This window comes from Vombatus ursinus, unplaced genomic scaffold, assembly GCF_900497805.2.
Source record: "Vombatus ursinus unplaced genomic scaffold, bare-nosed wombat genome assembly UNPS02014794.1, whole genome shotgun sequence".
Classification (NCBI taxonomy): Eukaryota; Metazoa; Chordata; class Mammalia; order Diprotodontia; family Vombatidae; genus Vombatus; species Vombatus ursinus.
Window position 1 is genome coordinate 2,336,876 of NW_020954572.1, and position 25,423 is coordinate 2,362,298.

General features: G+C 39.7%; 1 protein-coding gene across 3 annotated transcripts in view; it reads left to right on the top strand.

The window, feature by feature from the left end:
* ITPK1 (inositol-tetrakisphosphate 1-kinase) overlaps positions 1-25,423 on the top strand; it is a 307,786-nt gene that overhangs the window by 145,042 nt on the left and 137,321 nt on the right. For all 3 annotated transcript variants that reach the window (XM_027870122.1, XM_027870121.1, XM_027870120.1), the window contains exon 4: positions 16,436-16,561. In XM_027870122.1, the coding sequence (XP_027725923.1) occupies positions 16,436-16,561 (126 nt within the window). The remainder of the gene's footprint in view (positions 1-16,435; positions 16,562-25,423) is intronic.

Consider the following 25,423-nt stretch of genomic DNA (forward strand, 5'->3'; position numbering starts at 1 on the left):
GAACTGGAAGGATACAGATTTAAAGCTGGAAGTAACCTTAGAAGTCAAATCCCAGAAGGGCATTCTCCAACCCCCCACCCCCTCTTTGCCAGTACCTTAATATTTTACTGTTAGGGAAGCTGAGTTTCTGGGACAGGATTTGAACTCAGTTTTCCTGACTCCAAGTCCAGCTCTCTTAGCTCTCCAAGAACATCTAGGCTAACCTCATTTTACAGATGAGGAAACTGAGGTTAAGTGACTTGTCCAAGTTCACATAGGTGGGGTCAGACCCAGGTCCTCTGATTTCAGAGTCAATACTTATGCTTTCCGCTGTACCACATTACCTCTTATCTCCCAACATCTCCTTAGTTGATTTCTGCTAAAGGTTAAGGATTCAGTCATTCAACAAATATTTATTAACCACCTACTCTATTTAAATAGTATCTACTATATGTAAACAAACTCTTATTGTAAACAGTAAGGCACAGGCCTAAGACACCATGGACCTTACAATTTAGTAGAGGAGTTTACAGTCAGATAGTTCTACCAGAAAGGAAGTAGTTCTCATCTCATGAGAAGCTGAAATAACAACAAAAAAGAAAATCTCACTACTCTTTTTTTTTAAGCCCAAACTTGTGGATTATCACCGTGGTATAATGAATAGATTAAAATTAGATTAGGAGAGTTGGGGAAATTTGAGTCTCATTTTACACACTTTAACAGTGGGACAGTGGACAGATGACCTACTTCTCTGAGTCTTATTTTCCTCCTCTGTAAAATGGGGATAGTGATAGTTATATTATCTGTATCCCAAGGTAGTTATGCAGAAAATGTAAATCTTACAGTGTTATAGAAATAGGAGTTGTTGTTATTTTGGATCCCCATCTGAAGTGTTCATGAATTACATTCTTACTGAACAGTGTAGTATGCCAGATAGAGTGTTGGCCTAGGAATTGTGGAAGACCCAGGTTCAAATATTCTCTCAGCCACTTAGCTATGTAACATTGAACAAATCACCTCCTCTGTAAAATGAGACTATGTTCCTGAATAGCCACCTCATAGGTTTATTGTGCGACTCAAATGATAAACTTTTTTTATTCATATATTTTTCCAATTATATGCAATAACAATTTTTAACATTGTTTTAAAAAACTTTTCAGTTCCAAATTCTTTCCTTCCCTCCTCCTCCTCCTCACCGTTGATGTAGAGTATATATGTATATTCATGCAAAACATTTCCACATTAGCCATGTAGCAAAAGAAAACAAATAATAAAAAACCCCAAGAAAAATAAAAGTTTTTAAAAAGTGTGCTCTGATCTGCATCCAGACTCCCGTCAGTTTTTTCTCTAGAGGTGGATAGCATTTTTCATCATAAGTCCTTCAGAATTATCTTGGATCATTGTATTGCTGAGAATAGCTAAGTCATTTACAGTTGATCATTGTACAGTATTGCTATGATTATATACAGTGTTCTCCTGGTTCTGCTCACTTCTCTTTGCATCAGTTCACATAAGTCTTCCCTGGTTTTTCTGTCATTTCTTAAAGCACAATAGTATTCTATCACAATCACATACCACAACTTGTTCAGCCATTTCCCAGTTGATGGCCATCCCCTCAATTCCCAATTCTTTGCCACCACAAAAAGAGCTGCTATAAATATTTTTGTACAAGTAGGTCCTTTTACCTTTCTTTTTTAATCTCTTTGGGATACAGACATAGTAGTGATATTGCTGGGTCAAAAGGTATGTGCAATTTTATAGCCTTTTGGGCACAGTTCCAAATTGCTCTCTGTAATGGTTGGATCAGTAGTGCATTAGAATCCCAATTTTTCCACATCTTTTCCAACATTTGTCTTTTTCCTTTTCTGTCCTGTTAGCCAATCTGATAGTTTTGAGGTAGTACCTCAGAGTTGTTTTAATTTGCAGTTTTCTAATCAATCAGTCAATCTAAAAAATCAATCTAATCAATAATGATTTTGAACACTTTTTCACATCACTATAGATACCTTTGATTTCTTCTTCTGAAAATTGCCTGTTCATATCCTTTGACCACTTATCAACTAGGAAATGACTCACATAGAGAACTAAGTCAAATTTAAAAGAATGTAAGTCATTTGAGAAATGTATTTGAGAAATGAGGTCTTTGTCAGTGAAACTTGCTATAAATCCATGCTCCCTCAAGTTTCCTGCTTCCCTTCTAATCTTAGTAGCATTGATTTTGTTTATGCAAAAATTTATTAATCTTAATCAAAATTATTCATTTTACTTCCCTTAATGCTCTCTGTCTCTTATTTGGTCATAAATTCTTCTCTGGGTAAAATATTCCATCTCCCTTAATTTGCTTAGGATATCAACCCATTAAGTCTAAATCATGTGCTCATTTTGACCTTATCTTGGTATGCAGTGTGAAATGTTGACCTGTACCTAGTTTTTGCCAAACTGCTTTCCAGTTTTCCCAGCAATTTGTGTTAAGTAGTGAATTCTTGTCCTAAAAGCTTGCATCTTTGCGTTTAAAAAACACTAGATTACTGTGATAATTTACTACTGTGTATTGTATACTTAATCTATACCACTGACCCACTATTCTTTCTAACCCAGTACCATTGTTTTGATGATTACTGCTTTGTAATACAGTTTGAGATCTGGTACTGCTAGGCCACCTTAATGGTAAATATATTTTTCAAGGGATTTGTAAACTTTTCAAGGTTACTTTTACTATTACTGCTACTGCTGCTGCTGCTGCTTCTTCTTCCCCCCACCATAGCCCAGTTTAAACCTAGGCATTAAGAGAGATACAGAGAATAAGATACAGTCCTTTCCCCCAAGGAGCTTACTGTCCAGTTAGAAGAGGAGACATACACCCCCCAAACAGTATTAAGCAATTCAGGACCACTAATGGATGGATATAAACAGTTTCTATGTTGGTGTCCTTAACTGGCCATCCCTGAAATCAGCAGTGAAAACTTTTTTTGACGGGATGGGAGTGTATATGGCAGATGCTCCTAAATGGCTGGCAGGTTGCCTTATTGATCACATATGCTTTTGTCTTCTGTATCCTTTGCACAGAGTGGGGTAGGTATTGTAAAGTTAGGTAGGTGTAAAGTTACAGTAATTCAAATGACTGAGAAAAGTGCTGGGCTTGCCAAGACTGGTCTTCTGTAGGTTCAATTTTCTTGCCTACTTCAGGAATTGTAATCATCTGTAGTGCCACAATTTCCTCTTCTGCAGTTAATCTGTTTTTTTGATGGGGTTTTTTTTTTTTTTGGATTATCTATAGTGACGTCATGACAGAAGGCCTTGAAGTTTTGTGGATTTAGATAGCCAACATTATTTTGGCCTGCATCTCCCATAGCCCCTCCCTTCTCTAGTTGCTTCATGTAAAGCAACTGAGGAAGAACATTCAGTCTTTTAACTCGGTGTATCACAGAAAATAATCTAGTGATCCCTGGACGAGGAGGGGAGGGAGAGAGGAGCTAGAGCTCCTTCTGAGCCTCTAGAGGTGTTGCTGTGAGAGGAAGGGTTAAAAAATAAGGACCTGACCTATTCATGTGTGGGGTGGGTTTAGGAAGGGAAGGTAAGCCTGCCACAAAAAGCATTGTGTGTCCTATTGCCTGGTCTTTAACTCACGTATATTCAGCCCCAGGTCCATGGGTCAGGAAATGGAGTTAGTGGTAGCTCATTTTTCTTCTCTTGATTCTCCCCATTCTCTTCTTAATTTTTCTTTTCCTATTCCCTTTCTTCTTTAAAAGGGGTACTTAAAATGTTTGTTTCAATTGAATTCTGTCACTGTATTGCCAGCACTTAGTACCTTCATGTGACAGTGACCTCATAGACATTGCTTAGTCCTCTTGAGTAGCCTGAAAGATTAAATAGCTTGGCCAAAATGCTCAAAATGTTCAAATTATAAGGCTTTGCTTATAATAAAAACCCTGTGCTACCACCACCATTACTTTACAGATAAGGCAATTAAGGCTGGGAGTAAAAACCCAGGTTCCATAGTTATTTTTTATGTGCTGAAACTGCATCTTCTGGCCTTAGGACTCTTTAAGGTCAACACTCTTTGCTTATCCCACATGGTCTCTTGAAGAAACAGCAGTAGGGTGGGTTAGTCGGAAGAGCAGCATTAGAGTTAAGCCTATGGACGTTACTGAATTAGAACCTGTAAAAGATGGTGCTGCCTTTCACTCCCTTCATTGCAAAGCTAGGGAACTGAGAGTGTGAAGTAGTCTTTTAGTCTTGCTAAACTGCCCCCTCTTTTGTTTACATGGAATTTCTCAGTGTTTAGGGGATTAGGAGACAGATATAAAATCAAAAGCCAAGAATAAAAATAAGATAACATTAAAAAATATGCTACCAGGAACAAACTTGTGACTTTAGGCAATTCTGTTGCCTCTCTTTGGATCTCAGTTTCTTATATATCAAAGGAAGGGATTGGATTAGATCAGAATTATTAAACAAGTGGCCCGCAACACTTCCTCAGTGCCTCCTAAACCAGATTAAAATGTAATTGGTAAATATTTGACAATGAATAAAAATACAATAAAACAGATAATATTAAGATGTAGTTTTCTAATCAATACGGAACCAGCAAGAATCCTTAAGTATGGTTTAGTGGTGCTCTGTCTATTTGAGATTGACCCTACTGGACTAGATGATCTCTATCAGGTTGAACATTCTGTGTAGAAAAGCTTTCTTCTAGCTTTGACATTCTGTAGTTCAAAAAGTCTAACTTTGTGTGAAGCTTCCTGTACCACAGAAATTCATGCATATGTCTGGTGACCTCTTCCTTCTGACTGTCCCCTGTTCCATGAGTTTGTTTTTTTTTTTCTTCTTCTTTCTCTTCTGTGCCTTTCTTTCTTTCTTGTCCTCCCCAGTAGAGATTCATATCGCTTAGTTTGGTTCTCTTATGACTTCTTTCTCTTTCAGTGAGCCGATAGATGACTGCTTTATGAATACCCTTGGCTTCAGGATATATTTAGTAAGCCTATTTATTTAAGCTCTTCTAGGGAAGGTAGTGTGTGTCTTAAGCTTATTTTATATTTCCCAGGCACCCATCACAGTGTGGAATTGATTTGGCATTCATGTTCTTAAAGGACTTGCAGGATGATTTAGTGGTTAGGTCACAAGACTTGAAATCAGTAAAACTTGGATTCAAAACCTGCCTCAGACACTTAGTAGCTGTGTTAATATTGTGCTTCACTTTCTTTATCTAAAAAATTGGGAAAGAGTTTGACTTGATAATCCCTGAAGTTCCATTCTACTCTAAATCTATGAGCCTGTATAGGATGACAACTTGAGAGGAGAGTAGGGTCAAGTTCAGGGTGGTTTGGGGTTTTGTTTTTTGTTTTCTTGTTTTATTTGTTTTAAACTCTTGGGAGACATCAGGCCATGTTTGTAGATAGGGTGAAAGGAATTAACAGAAAATGATCAATATCTTGGCTGTACCAACTCTTGAAGAAAGTTCTGGAGCAGTTGTAGTCTTTGGTTTGAAGAAGTAAAATCACAGCTGTTTAAGGTATTATGATCTCCTTAAGGTCCCTTTGAGCTCTAGCATTCTGTTGTCTAACACAAAGCCTTTCTTAACATCCCAGAGTTTTCGTGCTCTCCCTCCCTAAACAACCTTGTATTTATTTTGCATATACTCACATGTGTGCAAGTTGCTTCCTCCAGTGGATCGGGAGCTTCTAGAAAGGAGAGGCTTCGGTTTTGTCTTCGTGTCCCCTGAGCCTAGTTTAGAGCCTGGTTAAATAGTAGACCCTTAGTAAATAAATCAAATTTGGTTTGATTTATTTAGGGTGGAAGAAAGCACTAATTCTGAAATCAGAGGATTTGACTCTGATTACTTACTGGTGAAGTAATTACCTGTAAAGTAAGTGCCTGTAAGTACTTACTTAACTTGTTAAGGCAAGTGCCTTAACATCCTAGGGTCTCAGTTTCCTCTTCTGAAAAGTGAGGGGTTTGGACTAGGTGACTGCTGAGATCCTTTCAGCTCCGTTGGTCTGTGGTTTTATGATTCTTTAGTGATGTTGTGAAATCTCTTCCAATTTTGTTGTAATACGATTTATTATTTTAAATTTCTTTGGCTCTATCATTCTATGCTACTCGCCAGCACTGAAGTCCAAAGCAAAATCAGTGATACCCAACAGAGAATTAGCTTTTAGGTTTTTTACATTTTCTGCCAAGGAGGTTGTGCTTGGTGTCCTCCCTTTATGGACAAGACAGGGTTGCTACTTGCTTTTTGTTGTTGTTTTTAGTCAATTTTGGGAGTTCCATTGTCAATAGTGCAGTTGGACAGTTACAAAGGGAAGAATGAGAATGAAGTTTGGCATGTGTAGAGGGATCTTTTAAAAATACCCTTTTTATGCACTAAACAGAAGCAGCATTTCCTTTGTGACCATATTCCAAAGCATCTGATTTATAATCCACGAAGTTGTATAATGCACACAGACTGTGTATGTGTGGTAGATGGGTGATATTCTGCCTTCTTATAGAGACCCTGTCAATCAAAGAAGAGACAAAGAAAAAAAAAGTACCAAACCCCAACCATCTCTTACTTTAGGGATCTGTTCAGCCTGCTATTAAAGTATGGCTTTTAGTTGTTTCAAGAATCCTGGAATTTTCTGAGCTACAGAAGCGGAAGCTCTTTTGTTCTTTAAGGAAGTATATTGTTAGTGGAGATTTCCTAGCTGTTTAAAATAGCCTTCAAAGTCTTTGTGATTCACTGAATCAGAATCAGAGGAAGAGCAAGGTAGTAGGAAAGAGGATTGCACATAGAGTCAGGAAAATGACCATGGGCAAATCACTTCTTTCTGGGTCTCAGTTTCCTCATGTGTAAAATAAGTGAGTTGAACACATTAGAGGACTTGATGGTTCCTTACAGCTCCAGAGAATGTTGAAGCTTGGGACCATCTTAGAATATAGAGCATTAGAAGTGGAAAGGGACTTAGAATAATAGAAGCAGAGAATGTTCGACCTAAAAAGGGACCAAGTAAGGAAGGAAAAGAACATCTCTTAAGCTCCTACTGTATGCCAGGTGCTCTACCTGTGTTAGTATCTGTTGAAATTTGCAGACAAATCTATTTCCGTACCTGCCTCTTGAAGAGGTAATCCATGTTTTGTTTATAGGTAACTGATCTAGAAATCAGGATCATCTATTCCTGCACACTCCCCCCACCCCCCACTCCCATATCTGAGCATTAGTCTTGCCCTCAACCAGGCCTCCACATTTCCCAGCAGTCTTCACGCCCATAAGCACATATTTCGCCACCTTCTATCCCCTTCCACCTGCAGCTTTCCTTTATGTGTTGAGTTCCCCTCATTAAATACAAACTTCTTATGAGAGCAGGAATTGTCTTGCTTGAATTTGTATCCCTAGTGCTTAGCATAGATTAAACGATTAATAAAAGAAATGATTAATGCTTGATTAATAAGTTTGATAAAAGCTTGCTCTGTCTTTACTCTTTGAAATTATAAATTAAAGGTAAGTTGCCTGAGTTGCTAGTTTGCCTTAGTAAAGGTAATTTTCATACCGTGAATTTCCTACATAGTGAAATCACAAGTTTGGGACCAAAAAACCATATAAAGTTGCATAGTGACAGTTTAGCTATAGATAGGGTACTGGTCTTGGAGTCAGGAAGACTGGTATAAAATCTGGCTGCTAATATGTTTATAATGTCTTAGTTGACTCAGTCATACTCCATAGGACTTAATAGGTAAGTTTTTCATATGATCTTTGATCTGGGGTTGGAAGGAACCTTAGTGTTCAACCCTCTCATTTAACACATGAGGAAACTAAGGTCCACAGGGGAAGGTTAAACTGCTTGCTTGAGGTCCCACAGGTAGCAAGTAGCTAAGGCAGGATTTGAACCCAGGGTTTCTGACCCCACTGTGCCATACAGCCACCTTGAAAGCCATGCCCTTGTCTGAAGGAAGTACTGACAAAGAAGTTGCCTAAACTGAGGAAACTGCATTTATGCCTTTTGTGGCAATCTTTCTGCTAGTCTGGGCAAGAAAAACTTTGCACCATTAGCTAAGAGGTACCCTGAGGGAAGATCTAGCTAGGCATATCAGAGACCTTTCTATTCCTTGGGCTTTCTCTTGGGTAGCAAAAGAGTCACTGACAGTGACTTACTTTTGTAGAGTGAAAATCTTATAAAATAAAACTGAGAAACTTTTCATTAGAGTGTGAATCCAACTAGTTTACATTTAGGTATTTCTGTATAGATGATAGCAGATCTTTGTTTTTAAGACATTATAATAATAATGATAACCAACAATAACATAATAGTTTAATATTTACCTAGTCCTTGAAGGTTTGCCAAGCACTTGACATGTTAGTTCATTTCATCCTTCCTGAAACCTGGAAGATGGGTGATTTTATTATTCATGTTTTATAGATGAGGAAACTGAGGCAGAGAGCTTAAGTGATTTGCCCAGGATCTGGAAGTGTCTGAAGCTGAATTTGAGCTCCAGGCCCAGCTCTTTCTACTGAGCTTTCTAGCTGCCCGAACAGAACTTTGACATGAAGGAGTGTGTTTTTGTTGTGAGCTTTTTCATAGGAAAATGGTGGTGATACCCCCTGGGTGGAATTCTGGCAAGTTCTACCAAATTAGAAAAGAGCCATGTTATAAAAGAGTATTGTATTAGACTTGAGGCATCTGGGCTCAGCTGTTAGTTCTGGTTACACACAGCTTTGTGTGTTCTTCGGCCATATTCTACTTTACCTTTTTAGGCTTTAGTATCTCCATTTGTAAAATGAAGGAGTCAGTGTAATAGATGTCCAAGGGCCTTTGCAATTCTAAACCCATGATTCTGTGAAAGCCCTGTAGTATAGACCTGCCATAGATTTCACGTCTTTTGTCTAAGGACCAACCAAAGTTAGTTTGGAGAGGCCATTATCATGTTGACTGTAAGGTGATGAGATATCTTTTTTGGGGGGGGGGGGGGGGTGTCACAGCCATTCTCAGGACTGCCATTTTCTAGAAGGGTTGTGGTTTTTATCCTCACACCAAAGAAAGCAAAGATCTTTGAAGTATAAAGTGTCAGTCTAGACCAAATCAGCTTCTTTAATATATAACTAAATAAATAAGGCAAAAAAAGTAGTCTGCTAAGTTCTGAGGATACAAAGAAAGGCAAAAAAGCCAGGTAATGTGGGTATGGTGGGCGTGCATTATTATTTAATCATTCTTTCAGAGCTGCTGAATAACCTGTCCTGTTTCCAGACCGAAAAGGTATAAACTTCACTTTAGTTTTTAGATCATTTACTCTTGGCTTTTGGAGGGCTGGCAAGGTGCCAGCTCGTAGGAAATCTCAAAAGTGAAATTTTACCACAGCTACTGCCTGTAAATAATTAAAAAACAAAACAAAATTTTTGCAAAGAATGGGTGTGTATGTGTTTTGTGTTCGTATGGGTGGGTGGAGGGGTACACCTTAGCTTTCATGTTATATATTCTTTGCAAAGGAAAGTCAATTTAATGTCAACAAGTTTACATGTTGTTATTTTAGTATTTAAAGGATTGGTGATTTAATCTAAGTGGATATTCACTCTGCCAATATAGTGGCCAAAAATTTCAGCAGTCTGTTACCACCCTAGTGATGAATGTCTCTTAACTAGTTCTCAGGTAGTGCACCCCACTTGGTGCCCCAATCATAATCAAACCCTTTCTAATTTGATGTAATTGGCCAGAGCCAATTGTGTTCTTCTGGTATAGCCCTGAAGAACCCTGCAGTCCTCTTCATGCCGTAGTTAAAGCGTTGAAGCAGGGTCCTTGTGGAGATTGCCTGATAAAACTTGGGAAAATATATTCCCATGCAGGAGTGTTTTTGTAGTGCAATGTGTATTTCTTTTCATTATAATAACCTAAGTGACTAAAGTGCGGTATTTTTTTGGCTTTAATTTGTGAATTCCTAACTATGTGAAACCCCTAAGGTTCATTCCATCTCTGATTCTTTGCTGGGCATGCCCTGTTGAATTGTACTGATATTTCATTGAATCCAGGAGTTCAAAGGGGCTGCCTTTTATCTGTTAAGTCTTTGACTTAAAAGACTCTCTCACCTGGTTTAGAGCTCTGGATACTTGTCACAAATCCTGTCACTACTGAGTCACTTGCTGACTTTGGAGAGGTGAATGTATGTTAATGTAGTTTTAAACATTCATCCCTTGCGTGACCATGGGCCAGTTACTTCCCATTTCTAGGTCTCAGTTTCCTCTTCTGTAAAATGAGAATTTACTCTAGCATCCTTTGATTCCTTAGTAAATAAAATAATATTAGAGGAACAAAAGAGAATGATTTTGAGAGGCGGGGATGGAAGGCAAAATGATACAACATTTGCCACTCTTTGCAAACCTTAAAGCTCCAAAGGAGTAGAGCTTTATCTGACATCTATGGTGACAATAATAACAGCAATAGCATTTATATAAGACTCTAAAGTTTACAAAGAGCTATAAATGTTATCTCATTTTGTCACCATTGCTATCATCATCATCATCATCACTGTCACCATCATCATTGTTATTTTTAATTTTAAATGTTGAGCAGAGAAAAGTGAAAATGAATTGTCCATAGCTCAGGGGAAGGGACAGTGTTAACGCTTCCTTTACTCATGTTTTAATGAGCATTCAAATTATGAGCTTTATTCTTTGAGATAAAAACAAGAGTTTACAGATACATGTAAAGTGAGGCCGAATGGCATACTGAAAATGGCAGTGATGTTACTGAACTTGTGTTAAAATCCTTACTCTTCCCTTTGTGTCCCTAGGCAAGTCACTTAATCTCTCTTGGGCCTCAGTTTACTTAGTCGTAAATTAGATTAAGTGATCTAAGTTTCTTTTTAGGTCTAATTATCACATTCTCTGAATTTCACAATCTTTTAGGTTTTAAAAATTTTATCTTTCATGCTTATTTTTATGTTCTTATACTTTTGTTTATATATTTGAGTACCCATTACTGTGATTGGAATTTGTTCAGGGGGCATCTAGGTGGCCCAGTGGATAGAGTGCTAGGCCAGGAGTCAGGAAGACATGAGTTCAGATTTGGCTTCAGATAGTTACTAGCTATGTGACCAAGGGGCAAGACACCTAATGCTCCTTACCTCAGTTTCCTCATCTGTTAAAGTGAGGATAATAATAGCATCTGCTTTCCAAGGTTGTTGTGAGGATCAAATGAGATAATTTTAAAGCTCATAACACAGTGTGTGGCACATAGCAAGTGCCATATAAATGTTAGCTGTAGTTATTCAAAATATGCTTGTCTTCATCTGTCTATCCATCTTCTATGTATTATCTATCTGTCTATCTGTCTGTCTGTCTGTCTGTCTGTCTGTCTATCTGTCTAATCTATTTTTGTGGAAACCAGATCTCCTTATTTTCCACCAGACTGAAAGTATGGCTGCCACTTATGGGCCCCCTCCCACTGTTGATCAGCATGGAAGCTTCTACCTGCTCAAGGGACGCTCTTGCTTCAGTTTCCTCAGGATCAGGGACTACAGGCTTGCAACACCACCCTCCTTTCTCCCACAAATTAATTGTTATTATTTTTTATTAATTATTATTATTATTAATTATTATTGCTTTTAAACGTGGAAACCATTTTCAGGAGCATTCAGGCACTTTGCGCCTTCCTTGGGCTCCTAGTCTCAAGTGTTAATTGTATTTGTGGTCACCCAGCCAACAATAGTTTCTTGTTCTGCCTGCTCAGCAATGCATCCTGAGCAGCCTAACTTGAAAATAAAGCTTGTAGCTTTCACAGATCCTCTCATTTGGCACAGCAGGCACCCCTTTCATCTGAGAGTGTTGATTGGTTTCCTGAAGTTGAAGAATAAGACCTCTAAGGTAGAAAAAGATAATTTTAGGAGGCAGTGGGAAGTCCAGGGAAATCTCTGTTAGTCTGGGAGTTGAGGGGTAAGGGGGTAAAGTAGAGGAAATTTATGTGAAATGTGATCAGAAAACTCACAAATGCCTGATGATGTACACTTTTCACCCTTGCCAGTAGGGGTTTGTCCTTGAAGACACTAAGTCTGTGAAATATTCTCAGGGTTTCCAAAATGACTTCCTTTCACAAAGATGAATAAGTTGCAGCATTGAGCCTATGATTAGTTGTCTCTTGCTCAGCTGGTACAAATTTTGCATTTGTGTTCCCTAAACAAGCCTGGAAAATTGCTCCCCTCTAGCAACATTAGCGTCCATGGGGGCAGCTAGGCAGTGCAGTGGATGGAGCACTGGCCCTGAAGTCAGGAGGACCTGAGTTCAAATGTGGCCTCAGACCAAACACTTGACACTTAATAGCTGTGTGACCCTGGGCAAGTCACTTAACCCCAATTGCGTAAAACAAAACAAAAAAACAAACATTAGTGTCCATGGGAGGCATTGAACCTTCCTGGGAACATTGACAAGTTGATTTGTTACAAAGTAAAACCCGCCTAGGTGTAATATTGAGTAAAATTTCCTGGCATTACAAATATATGCATAGAATATATAATTTTTTTATAATTTTTAAAAACTTGACCTGTAATTTAAATAATAATGGAATCCGTATAAGGAACTTCCTTTGGCTCCACTACACTGTGTTGACACTCTCATTTATCATTATTTGTACAATTAATTCCAACTTTAGCATGTTGTAGTGGAAAATCACAGTAACTCAAGAGTCAGAAGACCAGAGTTCTAGGTGCAGCCATGCTAGTACTTTGATGTATGAGACAGTATGTGCTAGGCTTGGGAAAGGTGACAGGAGTTCAATTCCCAGCTTTGTCACTGATGGGCTGTATGATCTTGTACAAGTCATTTCCCCCCATGAGTCTGAATTTTATCATCTGTAAGATAGGAAGGTCTGTTTTTTATGAGTCCACAAGTCCCTCTCACTCTCTAAACCTCAGTTTTCTTTTCTGGAAACCTTAATTCAATAAAGCTTTAGAAAGTATCTTATTATGTTTAAAGTTCTCTGCCGTGTACTGGGGATATAAAAAAGTTTGAAGGGATTTTTATTCTAATATGAAGGGGTTGGGTAAAAGGAAGTACAAAAGGGTTATATAGCTGGCATTTATATGGTGCCTACTAAGTTCTAGGTACTTTATGAAGTACTTGTTCCTCACAACAACCCTATTAAGTAGATGTCATGGAGAGAACATTGACCGGAGTGACAGAGTTCTCTCTATAACATTGAACAGTCCTGGTCCTCATTTTGTAGAATGTAAAGTGCTATAAGAAAACCTATGGGATCAATATCAGTTTCATTATGAGATGAAATGCAGTAGTGTCTGTAAAGGGATTTGCAGATCTTGAAACCTCTGTCGATGTTATTTATTTATTATAACGTGAGAGAAGTGGACAAGATGATTTATCAAGGGTCCATCATGTTCCTAGTTCCACTGAAGTGGTTTTTGGGTTTTTTTTTGCCTTTTGGTGAGGCAGTCAGGGTTAAGTGACTTGCTCAGGGTCACACAGCTACTGAGTGCCATGTGTCTGAGGCTGGATTTGTACTCAGGTCCTCCTGACTCCAAGGCCAGAGCTTAATCCACTGCACCACTAGCTGCCCCGAAGGGTTTTCTATAAGGAAATTATATCATCATACCCTCCATATTTAGGCCTTGAGGGGTGGAAGACACCGACTTTGGCCTTTTCTTATCTTTTGTGAGACGCCAGGTTTTTTCCCCTGTAAAATGAAGGGTTTGGATTACATGATCTTTGGGGTTCCTTCCAGATCTCAGTCCTCCGATATTGACTTCAGAGTAGGTAGAAGTACAAGCTGGAAGAAATCTTTTTGGGAAACCATCACAAGAGGAAATTGATAGGTCTTGGTAAGAGGCTTAGTTAGAGGGGGCGACCCTGAATTTTCACCATAGTTAAATCCAGCAGTGTCCCAAGTTTCTGTTCTTAGGAAAGGATTTTATTGGCATTAAAGATGCTTGGAAAATACACAAAGGAAGGAGGACAAGCTTCCAAATCAGAAATGTTTACCTTTTGAATATCGGACTAGAACACGAAGAGCCTATTTTCTAAACAGCCCTTGGTTGTCAGGTCTACACTGTGCTAGGCAAATTCCAAGAGAGGACAAATCCAAGTGGTTGAGGCTGCCTTTTTCCCCCTAATCCTTAGTCTGCCTCTGGAGAGAGAAGGGATACTTCTGAGAGAAATATCCAACTCTTCTAGGCTTGGAAGGAAGCATTCTTGCCCAGACTACTACATCCCTCTCTTATACGTCTTATGTTCCAGGGACTATCCCCAGTTTTAGAAATTTGTGGAGTCGGGGTGTGTGTGTGTGTGTGTGAGCATGCGCGCTCGTGCACCAGCTTTCTCTTTCCTACCACAGCTTCTTCTTCCCTATCCAATCACAGGGAAAGGAATTGTGTATGTGGCCCTTACCAGAGTTGCCCATTAATTTGTCAGGACGTTGGTTTCCTTATCTTTGAAATGGTGGTAATGATACTGATACCACCTTTTTCACAGGGTTATTATGAAGATCAAGTGAGAATATATGTAGAGCAGTTTGCAGTTCTGAATTTAGAGATGGAAGGAATTTTAGATGACATCTGGTATAACTCTTATTTGACAGAGGAGGAAGGTGAGGCTCTGCGATGAAATATGATTTCCTTAAGGTCACACAGGTCTGCTGATTGTAGGGAAAATGCTCTACTCCAAATGAACCACTTATACATGGTTCAGTATAAAGTATTGGATTTGGAATCCGAGGACCTAGATCGGAATCCCGGCTTTGCAAGTTGCTACCTATGTTACCTCAGTTTCCTCAGCTATAAAATGATAAGATTGGATTATGAAACAATAGAATCTTTCATAAATGTGAGCTGTTATAACATAGTATGATTGTATTTCATTATGTTAATATTGTGAGTCAATTTTTCTTAGTGGATATAGAGCCACATTGGAATCAAGAATGAATCAGTCTCAACAAGCCTTTATTAAGGGCTTAAGAAACCAGTCACACCAGATTCAATTTAGTAGGGATTTATTGGGCACTTATTTTAAGTGTTGAGTTTGAATCCTGCCTCAAAACTTATGTCCTTCAAAAGTCATTTAATCTCTCAGCCTTGGTTTACTCATCTGTAAAATGAGATAATATTACTTACCTCACAGGATTGCTGTGAGAATCAAAAAAGATTATGTGTATTTTTTACTTTGCAAACCTTCAAGTGCTATTTACTATATAATTATATATTATCACATAATATAATTGTATTATATGATATCGTAATACTAGCTATTATTTGTCTACAAATGAAATAGGCAGAGTCTTTGTCTTCAAGAAGTTTGTTGGTGAGCTAAAATACATTTAGATAAAGATAATGATTATATCATTGTGGCATAATGGATAAAAAAAACAGCCTGTAGAACCAGGAAGACCTCAGTTCAAATGCTGCCTACTGGCTCTGTGGCCCTGGACAAGTATCTTAAACCTTTTAGTGCACTAGGTAGTTCTATAAGGCTGAGTTCTAGAGAAGGAGCTGACCTGTATTGGTAGGAGGACTTTGCTCATTTGGAAGTTCCCTCCTTCAGCAAAATCAAAGATCCAGTCTGTGTCTTTCTGTTTGTCCTGTCTGACCATCTTTTTATCCATCTGTCCGTCTGTGTGTGCATTCATCCATCTATCTATCTATCTACCTACCCACCCATCTAGCATTCCAGCCCTTCTCTATACTTTTACAGCTATAAGATTAATTCAGGCCCTCTTTACCCAGATTGGTTCAGTGGCCTCCTATTAGTTTGCCTGACTCCAGTTTTCTCCACATTTCACTCCATCCTCCATTCTGTGATGACAGTGATTTTCCGCAAGTACAGCTCTGACCATGTCATTCTCCTACTCAGCAAATTCTAGTGGCCTCATAGTGCTTCTCAAGATAAAATGTAAGTTCTTTTGCTTAGTTTTTAAAGCCTATGGCTCCAACCTATCTTTCCAGTCTTATTGGACATGACTACTCATACTACATGATCCAATCAGTTTGGCCTTTCTGTTCCTCCGTATGACACACCATCTCCCATTTCTGTGCCTTTGTACTGGCTATTCCTTATGCCTAGAATTCCTTCTTTTACCTCTGTCACATTGCTTCTCACTTCTCTTCAAGATGCAGTTTAGGCACCTTTCTCTACATGAAACCTTGTCTGGTCTCTTTAGTGCCAATTCTTTTTACTCCCCTCATTGTTTTCTGCTCCTTTCCTCCTCAATTTGCCTTGCATTTATTTTGTGTAAGGTATGTGTGCATATATATACATGTATAGTATATATATATACACGTACACATACTTGTCTCCCTCATTAGAATGAAAAACTTTTTGCACATAGGGATATTTCATTCGTTGTATTTGCATTCTCAGTGACTAATATACGGCCTGGTATATAGTAGATAATCACTAAATGGTTATTGATTGATATATTCAGTGCTTAGCAGTTGGGTCTGACTGCTTTAGAGACTGAAGTATTGTCCTTTCTTCCTCTTATTCCTTTAGCTCAACCTTAGCAGACCAATTGAGGAGCAGGGCCCTTTGGATGTGATCATACACAAACTGACCGATGTCATCCTGGAAGCTGATCAGAATGACAGCCAATCCTTGGAGTTGGTTCACAGATTCCAGGTGGGTAATTTCCATTGCCTAGAGAAGCCACTATGTATCTGTTTATCTGTCTATTCATTTAATTATCTGTCTATTTTTATCCTCCACCTCATTTCCAGTTTGCTGATCTGTGCTAAGTACCAGGGGTGATTCAACATTTTAGTAAGCCATGATCTCAGTCCACATGGGTCTTGTGCAGATATAATCATCGCTGTGTACTATGCAGTAAAATGTGATTAAAGCACACGTGAGAACTATAAACAATGTACTTGTGATCTTTGAGAAAAATCAAGTCTATCTATAATAGAACCCTCCTTGTCACTTCTCCTCTACCTCAAAGGCCTCCTCAGTCTTCACTCATACATTCTCTTTTCTTACATTCTTTGTGACAGTATCTTGCCCCTGCCATGCTTCAGCCGTGGATTAGTGCCACCCTTCATTGCCTTTTCTCCTACTCATGTGCTGCTGAATGAAATTGGAGAAAACCACGAAGTTATGTTGCTTGTGTCTGCTACAAATTTATGTTATATGATATCAACTGGGCCCTCAGTGGTTCAAGGCAATGCTTTTATCTTACCTTAGTTGACTCACTGTCCTACCCACCATAGCAATTTTTCCACCTTTTCATCATTATTCAGATGACTCATCTTACCTCCCTTATTCCAACCTTCCTTCCTATCTCCCTCTCAGCTGAGAACCTTGCTTTATACAGAGGTATCCCAAATGTCTTAGTGTAGTTTTAAGCTTCTAAAGTTTGCACTAAGACTTTTAGGACATCTTTTATTTCCTTGAGACCTTTTGATGAGAGTTTCCTCTCTAACCTCCTTCTCATCTCACATCACTCACACACCTTCTTCAACTCTATTCTTTTTCATTCTTTCTTTATTTTTTCTCTTGTGAATTTTCTATTTTCAACATTGAGTTGAAATTTTCTCCTCATCTCTCCCCTCTCCCCACCTTAAGACGATGTGCATTCTGAATACCATTTCCCTTAATCTCCCCTTCCTTCTATCCCCCCCTTATCCCCTTCCCCCTCTATTTTCCTGTAGGGCAGGATAGATTTCTATACCCCTTTTCTTGTATATTTTATTTCCCAGTTGCTTGTAAAAACAATTTTTAACATTTGTTTTTAAAACTTTGAGTTCCAAATTCTCTCCTTCCTCTCTCCCCACGCATTCTCATTGAGAAGGCAAACAATTTTGTGTAGGTTATATATGTGTAGTCACGCAAAACATTTCCATAATAGTCATGTTGTGAAAGGCTAACTATATTTCCCTCCATCCTGTCTCACCCCTTGTTTATTCTATTCTCTCCTTTGACCCTGACCCTCCTCAAAGTGTTTGCTTCTGATTACCCCCTCCCTTAATCTGCCCTCCCTTCTATCATCTCCCCTTCTCTTATTCCCTTCCCCCCTGTTTTCCTATAGGGTAAGATAGATTTCCATACCCAATTGAGTGAGTATGTTATTCCCTCCTTCAGCCAAATCTGATGAGAGTAAGATTCACTTATTCCGTCTCACCTCCCCCTCTTCCCCTCCAGTGTAAAAGCTTTTTCTTGCCTCTTTTATGTGAGATAATTTACATCATTCTACCTCTCCCTTTCTCCTTCTTCTAATACAATACTGTCTCACCCCTTATTTTATTTTTTAGATATCATCGCTTCATATTCAACTCAGCCTGTGCCCTCTGTCTATATATATATTCCCTCCAACTACCCTAATACTGACAAAGGTCTCATGAGTTATAAATATCATCTTTCCATGTAGAAATGTAAACAGTTTAGTTTTAATAAGTCCCTTATGATTTCTCTTTCCTGTTTACCTTTTCATGCCTCTCTTGAGTCTTGTATTTGAAAGTCAAATTTTCTATTCAGCTCTGGTCTTTTCATCAACAATGATTGAAAGCCCTTTATTTCACTGAATGTCCATTTTTCCCCTGAAGGATTTTTTTTTTGCTGGCTAGGTGATTCTTGGTTTTAATCCTACCTTCTTTGATCTCCAGAGCATCTTATTTCAAGCCTTCCTGTCCCTTAATGTAGAAGCTGCTAAATCTTGTGTTATCCTGATTGTGTTTCCACAATACTTGAATTGTTTCTTTCTGGCTGCTTGCAATACTTTCTCCTTGACCTGGGAACTCTGGAATTTGGCTACAATATTCTTAGTAGTTTTCCTTTCGGGATTTCTTTCAGGAGGTTATCGGTGGATTCTTTCAATTTCTATTTTACCCTCTGGTTTTAGAATATTGGGGCAGCTTTCCTTGATAATTTCTTGAAAGATGATGTCTAGGCTTTTTTTTTTGATGATGGTTTTCAGGTAGTCCAATAATTTTTAATTTCTCCTGGATCTATTTTATTTCTCATAGAGTCATTAGCTTCCATTTGCTCCATTCTAATTTTTAATGAATTATTTTCTTCACTGAACTTTTGGACCTCCTTTTCCATTTGGCCAATTCTGCTTTTTAAGGCATTCTTCTCCTCATTGACTTTTTGGACCTCTTTTGCCATTTGGGTTAGTCTGTTGTTTAAGGTGTTATTTTCTTTAGTATTTTTTTGGGTCTCCTCTAGCAAGCTGTTGACTTGTTTTTCATGATTTTCTTGCATCACTCTTGTTTCTCTTCCCAGTTTTTTGTTACTTCTCTTATGTGATTTTCAAAATCCTTTTTGAACTCTTCCGTGGCCTGAGACCAATTCATATTTTTCTTGGAGGCTTTGGATGTAGGAGCTTTGACTTTGTTGTCTTTTTCTGGTTGTTTGTTTTGATTTTTTTTCACCAAAGTAAGATTCTGTAGTCTGAGTTTTTTCCTGCTATTTGTTCATGATCTCAGCTGATTATTTGAGTTATAAACTCTTTGTTAAGGTAGGGGTGTGCTTCCAGTGTGGAGAATGTACTGTCCCAAGCTTCAGGGGTTTTGTGCAGCTATTTTCAGAGTCACTTCTAGGGACCTGTAAGTTATTCCACGGTGCTATGATCAAAGGTGAGGTGTTTACTCCTTTCCTGGCCTGTGCTCTGGTCTACGAGTGACCATAAGCACTCTTTTCTGCCTTGGAACTGTGAGGGGTATTCTCTCTGCACTGCCACCACAAGTTCCTGCTTGCCCCAGGACTGTGACCCAGATCCAAGCATGAGCAAAGCAAGAGAATTCTGCCTCAGTGCTAGCAAAGATATCCCTGCAATCCCTCTCTGATCACCCACTAGATCACCCCACTGTCTGTGGCCAGAAAGCTCTGGAAGCAACTGCTGCCACTGTGGCCCCCACCCTGGGGCTGTGCTAGACTAGGGCTAGACTGCACTGTTCTCTCACCCAGGTCTGACAGACCTCTCCTACTGACCTTCTAAGTTGTTTTTGGTGTTTGTGGGTTGCGAAATCTGGAAACTGCTACAGCTGCCCATGATTCAGTCTCCTGAGGCCTGCTCCAGGTTTGCTCTGGCCCTGTCATTGCCTTCCTGGCCCATGCTGAACTGCACCCTCTCCCAGTCTGGTGCAGCAGACCTTTCCTACCAAGCGTCTGGGTGGTCTTGGGCTGGGAATTTGTGTTACCCTGTCTTTTTGTGGGTTCTGCTGCTCTAGAATTTTAGAGTAATTTTTTACAGGTATTTGGAGGGGTTTGTGGGAGAACAAACAAGTCACTGCTTTTACTGTGCCATCTTGGCTCTGCCCCAGCTGTCTTCTCTTTCAGACCTTTCTGGTAATGTTGGATCCTGTTCCTAGCATCGGGTGGAGGTGGGGGTGGGGGAGGAACGGGACTGGAGAGGGGTGTACACTGTACCGGCCGCGCCGACCACTCCTCCTATAAGGAGCAGGCTGCCAGAGTCATACTCACTCATCAGTCTTCGGTCCTCAACCGGATGAACACACAGAGACGAGCCATCGGGAGGCGCCAACACCAGAGCTTTATTCAGAGGCCATCACAGCAAGGCCAAGCAGGAAGGCCAGAGCAACAGAGCAGGAGCCAAGAGAGAGCGCGTGATCTGACCACGCTCGTTCCTAAGTACCTACTAGCCCCTCCTCCCCAGCCCGCTTACTAGCCAATGATTGTAGGGTCAGATACCGGAAGGGGCTGTCTGAGTTTAGCACACCAAGGGAGAGGGAGTGACGTAGATACAGGAAGGAGGCGTCTGGGATCAGTGCTACACAAAGGGACCCAGGAAGTCAGGAAGGTCACAGGAAGGAGGCGTCTGGGGTTGAAGTTGCATATAGGGAGGGGACTAAGCAAAGGGAACTCTTCTCTGCCATCCCTCTCCCACCTGGCACCGCCCCTTGCCTCAGGAGCACAAGCTCCGGCTACTTCCTTGCACCCAGCTTATCTCACATAGCACTGCCCACTGCCTCAGGGCTTCTCCATACCCAGCCCATCCCAGTCCACCACAATTCTGCCTACCACAGCCCCTGCCTCGACTTCCAAAATACCCAGATTCTACCGCAATCTTGCCACAGCGCCCACCTGGTAGTTGCCAACATCAGACAGTCCCTCACAGTACACTGTCTCAAACTTTAGGCTTTTTCACCTGGAAAGACTTGTATGATCAGAGGCTGAGTGAAGTGAGCAGAACCAGGAGAATGTTGTACACAGTTACAGCCTTATTGTGTGATGACTGACGTTGATAGACTTGGCCCTTCTCAGCAATACAAGAAACTAAGACATTTCCAAAGTCCTCGTGATGGAAAATGCTATCTACATCCAAAGAAAGAATTATGGAGTTTGAATGCACATCGAAGCACACTATTTGCTGTTTCTTTTTCTTCTGTTCTGTTTTGTTTCCTCTTTCTGGTGGTTCCTCCTTTTGGTTCTAATTCTTCCTCACAACATCACTAATGTGAAAGTATGTTTAATAGGAATGCATATGTATAGCCTTTATCAGATTGTGTGCCATCTTAGGGAGGGAAGTGGGGAGGGATGGGGAGAAAAATTTAAAACTCTAAAGCTTATGGAAGTGATTGTTGATAAATCAAAATAAATTAAAAAAAACTTTAATCTTTTTTGTACTGTTGTTTTCAGAGCGAGTTGTGGGGGCTTGGATGTTTCCAAGGTGATGTGATCTGGGGAGAGGTGTGGTTACTGTTCCTGGTCTGAACTTTGGTCCTCATCCACAAAAGACCCCAGATCCCTTGGCATTGCAATCATTACTGCTCCTCAGGGCCTCTGTACCCTTCTGACAGCAAACAGACGTTCTTTAGGGTCACCGGTCCCTTGGGGCTGGAAGTGCCACTGTCTCTCAGAGCTCCCACTCCTCTTGGCATAAAGTGCCCCTCTCCACCCTTTAATTATGACCCAAAAATGGGTATAGCAATGGAGTTTCCTAGTCCTGTGTGCAGTGCTAGCATAGGAGTCCCCTGTAATCTCTTTCTGACCAGTTGTTGGTCCCCTTACTGTCTTCTGGCTTGAGAGCTCCCGAAGCTGCTTCTGCTTTTGTGGCCACCACCTAGTCTTACCATTGGTGTTTCATCTATGGGGACTACGGGCCATCCTCCTTCCCTGTGTAACAGGTCTCTCCAACCTGTTTTTGTCTTGGGCTGGATGAATGTCTCACTCTGTAGTTTTTTGTTGGCTCTGCCTCTTCAGAATTAGATTTGAGTTGTTTTTTAAAAAAATTTTTTTTGAGAAGAATGTTGGGAGAGCTGAGTGCTTTCTGTACTCTGCCATCTTGGTTCCCCGTTATTAATTTCTGGTTTCATCACTTTCTTACAAGTGCTTCAAGGTTACCAACGAATTACCTGTTAAATCTGACAAGTTTTTCTTCATTGTTGTCCTCCTTTGGAACTTTTGACAAAGAGAAGGATGCCTTCTGTCTGGATACGCTTTCTTCTTTTGACTTCTGTGATACTACTTTCTCTTGGTTCTCTTTCTGCCTGTCTGATTACTTCCCAGTCCGCTTTGCCAGAATTATCAATCTCCTGTCCCTTAAATGTAGATGTCCTGTGTACGGTTTTTTTTTTTTGTTTTGTTTTTTGTTTTTGTTTTTGTTTTTTTTGCATCCCCTACTAGAATGAAAATTCCTTAATGCCAAAGTTTGTCTTTTTTTTCCCTTCTTTTTGTATACCCTAGCACCTCATAGAGTGTTTCACTAACTAACATTGTTAGTGTTTAACTATTTGTTGAATTGATTATAATTGAAATTAGAGGATCAAAGTTGGTTGTTTATTAGGGGTTTAGGAAAGATTTGGGGAAGGTGTTGGCATTTGACTTGGTCTTTAATATTGGGTAGGAATTTGCCTGGTGAGGAGGGAGTAGGAGAGCATTCCAGGCAGAGGAGTTAGTAAAGCTGCAGAGGTCTGATCGGGTGACCAACAGTAATTTGATTTGGCCAAAGCATAGAATAACTGGGATGTGAGGTGGGAGTATTAGATAAAGCTGGAAAAACTTTGATGTCAGACTAGGAGTGCCAGGCAGAGGAGGCAGAGAAAGGATGTTTGTTAAGTCAGGTGGTTTTCAAACTTTTGGTCTCAGGACCCTTTTATACTTTTAAAAATTATTGAGGAACCCCATAGAGCTTTTTTTAAACCTTGGAAAGGTTCATTAAGGAAAAGTGTGTTTTTAATCTAATGAGATATACTGTGTTCAAAATTATTATTATAAAATTGTTCCAAAAATAGTTTTGACATTGTAAACCCCTGAAAAGGCCTCCTGGAACCTTGAGTTCCTTAGACTATGCTTAGTCCTGAACTGTTGTTTTCATCTGTTGTTACAAGAGAAGGCCAGGGGTGGGAGGGTTATATATGAAAAGCAAAGTGATGTAAAAATAAGAGCTATCAGTAAAATGATTTTTAAAAATTAGAAAAATAGGAGAGTCAAAGACAACACCAACATTTTGAACATGTGAATGTTTGAACAGTGAATGTTTCTTCTGTTGAGGGAAGTAGGTTACTACAATTTTTTTTTTCTTTTGAGTGGACAGGAATCACAAGGTCAGTTTTAGACATATTGATTTAATGAAAGGCTTGGCCTAGATGGGTTGACTGCCCTTCTATTTTTTGTGGACAGTCTCCAATTCTGTTTTTTCATTTGTTTAGAGGAGCATTTTCATTAGAATAGGGAACTCCTAGTCTGAACACTTCTTTCACCCATCCATTTCCTCTTCTGTTCTCCAGCTGGATCTCGGAAAGTTGCCTGAGGCAGTGAGAGGTTTAAGTAACTTGCCGAGTGATACAGCCAGCATAGATTTCAAGTCAAGTTAACTCTGACGCTGACTGATTTTTTCTGTATCTTCTCTGTGCCCTGTTGTCTTATGTTTCCTTACAACTCTGACTTGCTATGTTATAAAAGCTCTTCCAGTTCTTACATCTCTCGTCTTTGATTTTGAAAGAACCCCTAAGAGGTCGCCTTAGTGGTTAATTGGCCTCTTTCTTGTTGGTTTTATTTCTGACCTCTGTGTTCCTTTCTTTGAATATCTCTTGCTGTGTGTCTCATTTGTTGTAAGATAAAACCAAGACAATAGAACTGTTCTTCAAGTTTCTCTGTTTGGGAGGTATTGGCATTCAGATATCTGGGCAATTTCCTTTTCTCCTAAACTACCCCAAACCTACTTATTCTGGGTACATATCTTCTCCTTTCCCAAATCTTTCGGTTCTGATGTGGTTTAGGGGTTCAGGAGTGCTGGGACCCCAAAATCACAACACGCGGGTCCTGCCCGAAAGAATTAGACCCAAGCCTTCTTTCAGCCAAAGACAAGATTTATTAGAGATTCGCCATATTAGCTAGACTCTTAAGGAGTCTGAGCATCTTTGGGCTATTGACTAGATTGTAAAAATCTGAGCATCTCAATGGAGACAAGATGGACCTTATATACAGAAAGACCTTGGGAGGGTGGCCAAGTAGTCCATGAGGTAATAGAATTCCCAAGGGTGGGAAATGGAGCCTAAGTGGGACCAAGGGTGGGAAATGGCCTGAGGCCATAGGGAGGCAAGACAATGGAGGGGAGATTGGGTGCGGCCACAAAGAAAGACCAGCTGGTGGGGTTATAGCCTCAGGGGAACGCCAGAGATTTGGCTATGTGGGAAGGCCCGGGGGCCCCTCTTGGGGCCCAGATTCCAACCCTATCAGGGCCAGAGTTTTTCCTTTTTGGGGCTCAGATTCCAACCCCATCAGTTCCCATAGTGATATTGCACTTATTCTGTTGTCTTCTGCCTATTTTCCTCTTCTCATGACAAAAATGTGATTTATATTTTTGGATACTGACTATAGATATCATGAAAAACCACATCTCAGAAAGTTGATATTTTTTAAAGAACTCCTTTTGGAATTTTGATGTTTTCAGAGAACCTCTTTCAGTTTGTGAGTGTTAGATGAAATGACTTTTTTTTTTTAAAAAAAGGGGGTCAGGTTTTTCATTACATTAATATAATATGTTTTGAAGACTTTTTTTTTTAAGTGTATGTACCTTTGAAATCTGTGTTCCTTTAGTGATTCTCTGTTTTCCTGTTCTTTTAATTTGGTTATGGTGATAACATCAGTTATTGATTTGGGTTTTAAATTGGATCCAGAAGGGAACAGCAACAACAACTCACATTTATATTGCAGTTTAAAATATTTTAATCCTCCCTCACTGCCTAGTTCATTGTTCTGTACAGGGTGGGCAGTTACACAAAATGTTTTTGAATGAGTAAAAAGTGCTTTTTCTGGGTAGTTAGGTGGCGCAGTGGATAGAGCACTGGAGCTGGAGTCAGGAGGACCTGAGTTGAAATGCGGCCTCAGACACTTGACACTTACTAGCTTGGGCAAGTCACTTAACCCTATTGCCTATGGAAAAAAAAAAGAAAGAAAAAAAGTACTTTTTCTGTAATATATCATTTAGTATTATAGATCACACTAAATTTCTAGGTGGTAGATAATGCAGATATTTACACACACACACACACACACACACACACACACACACACACACACACA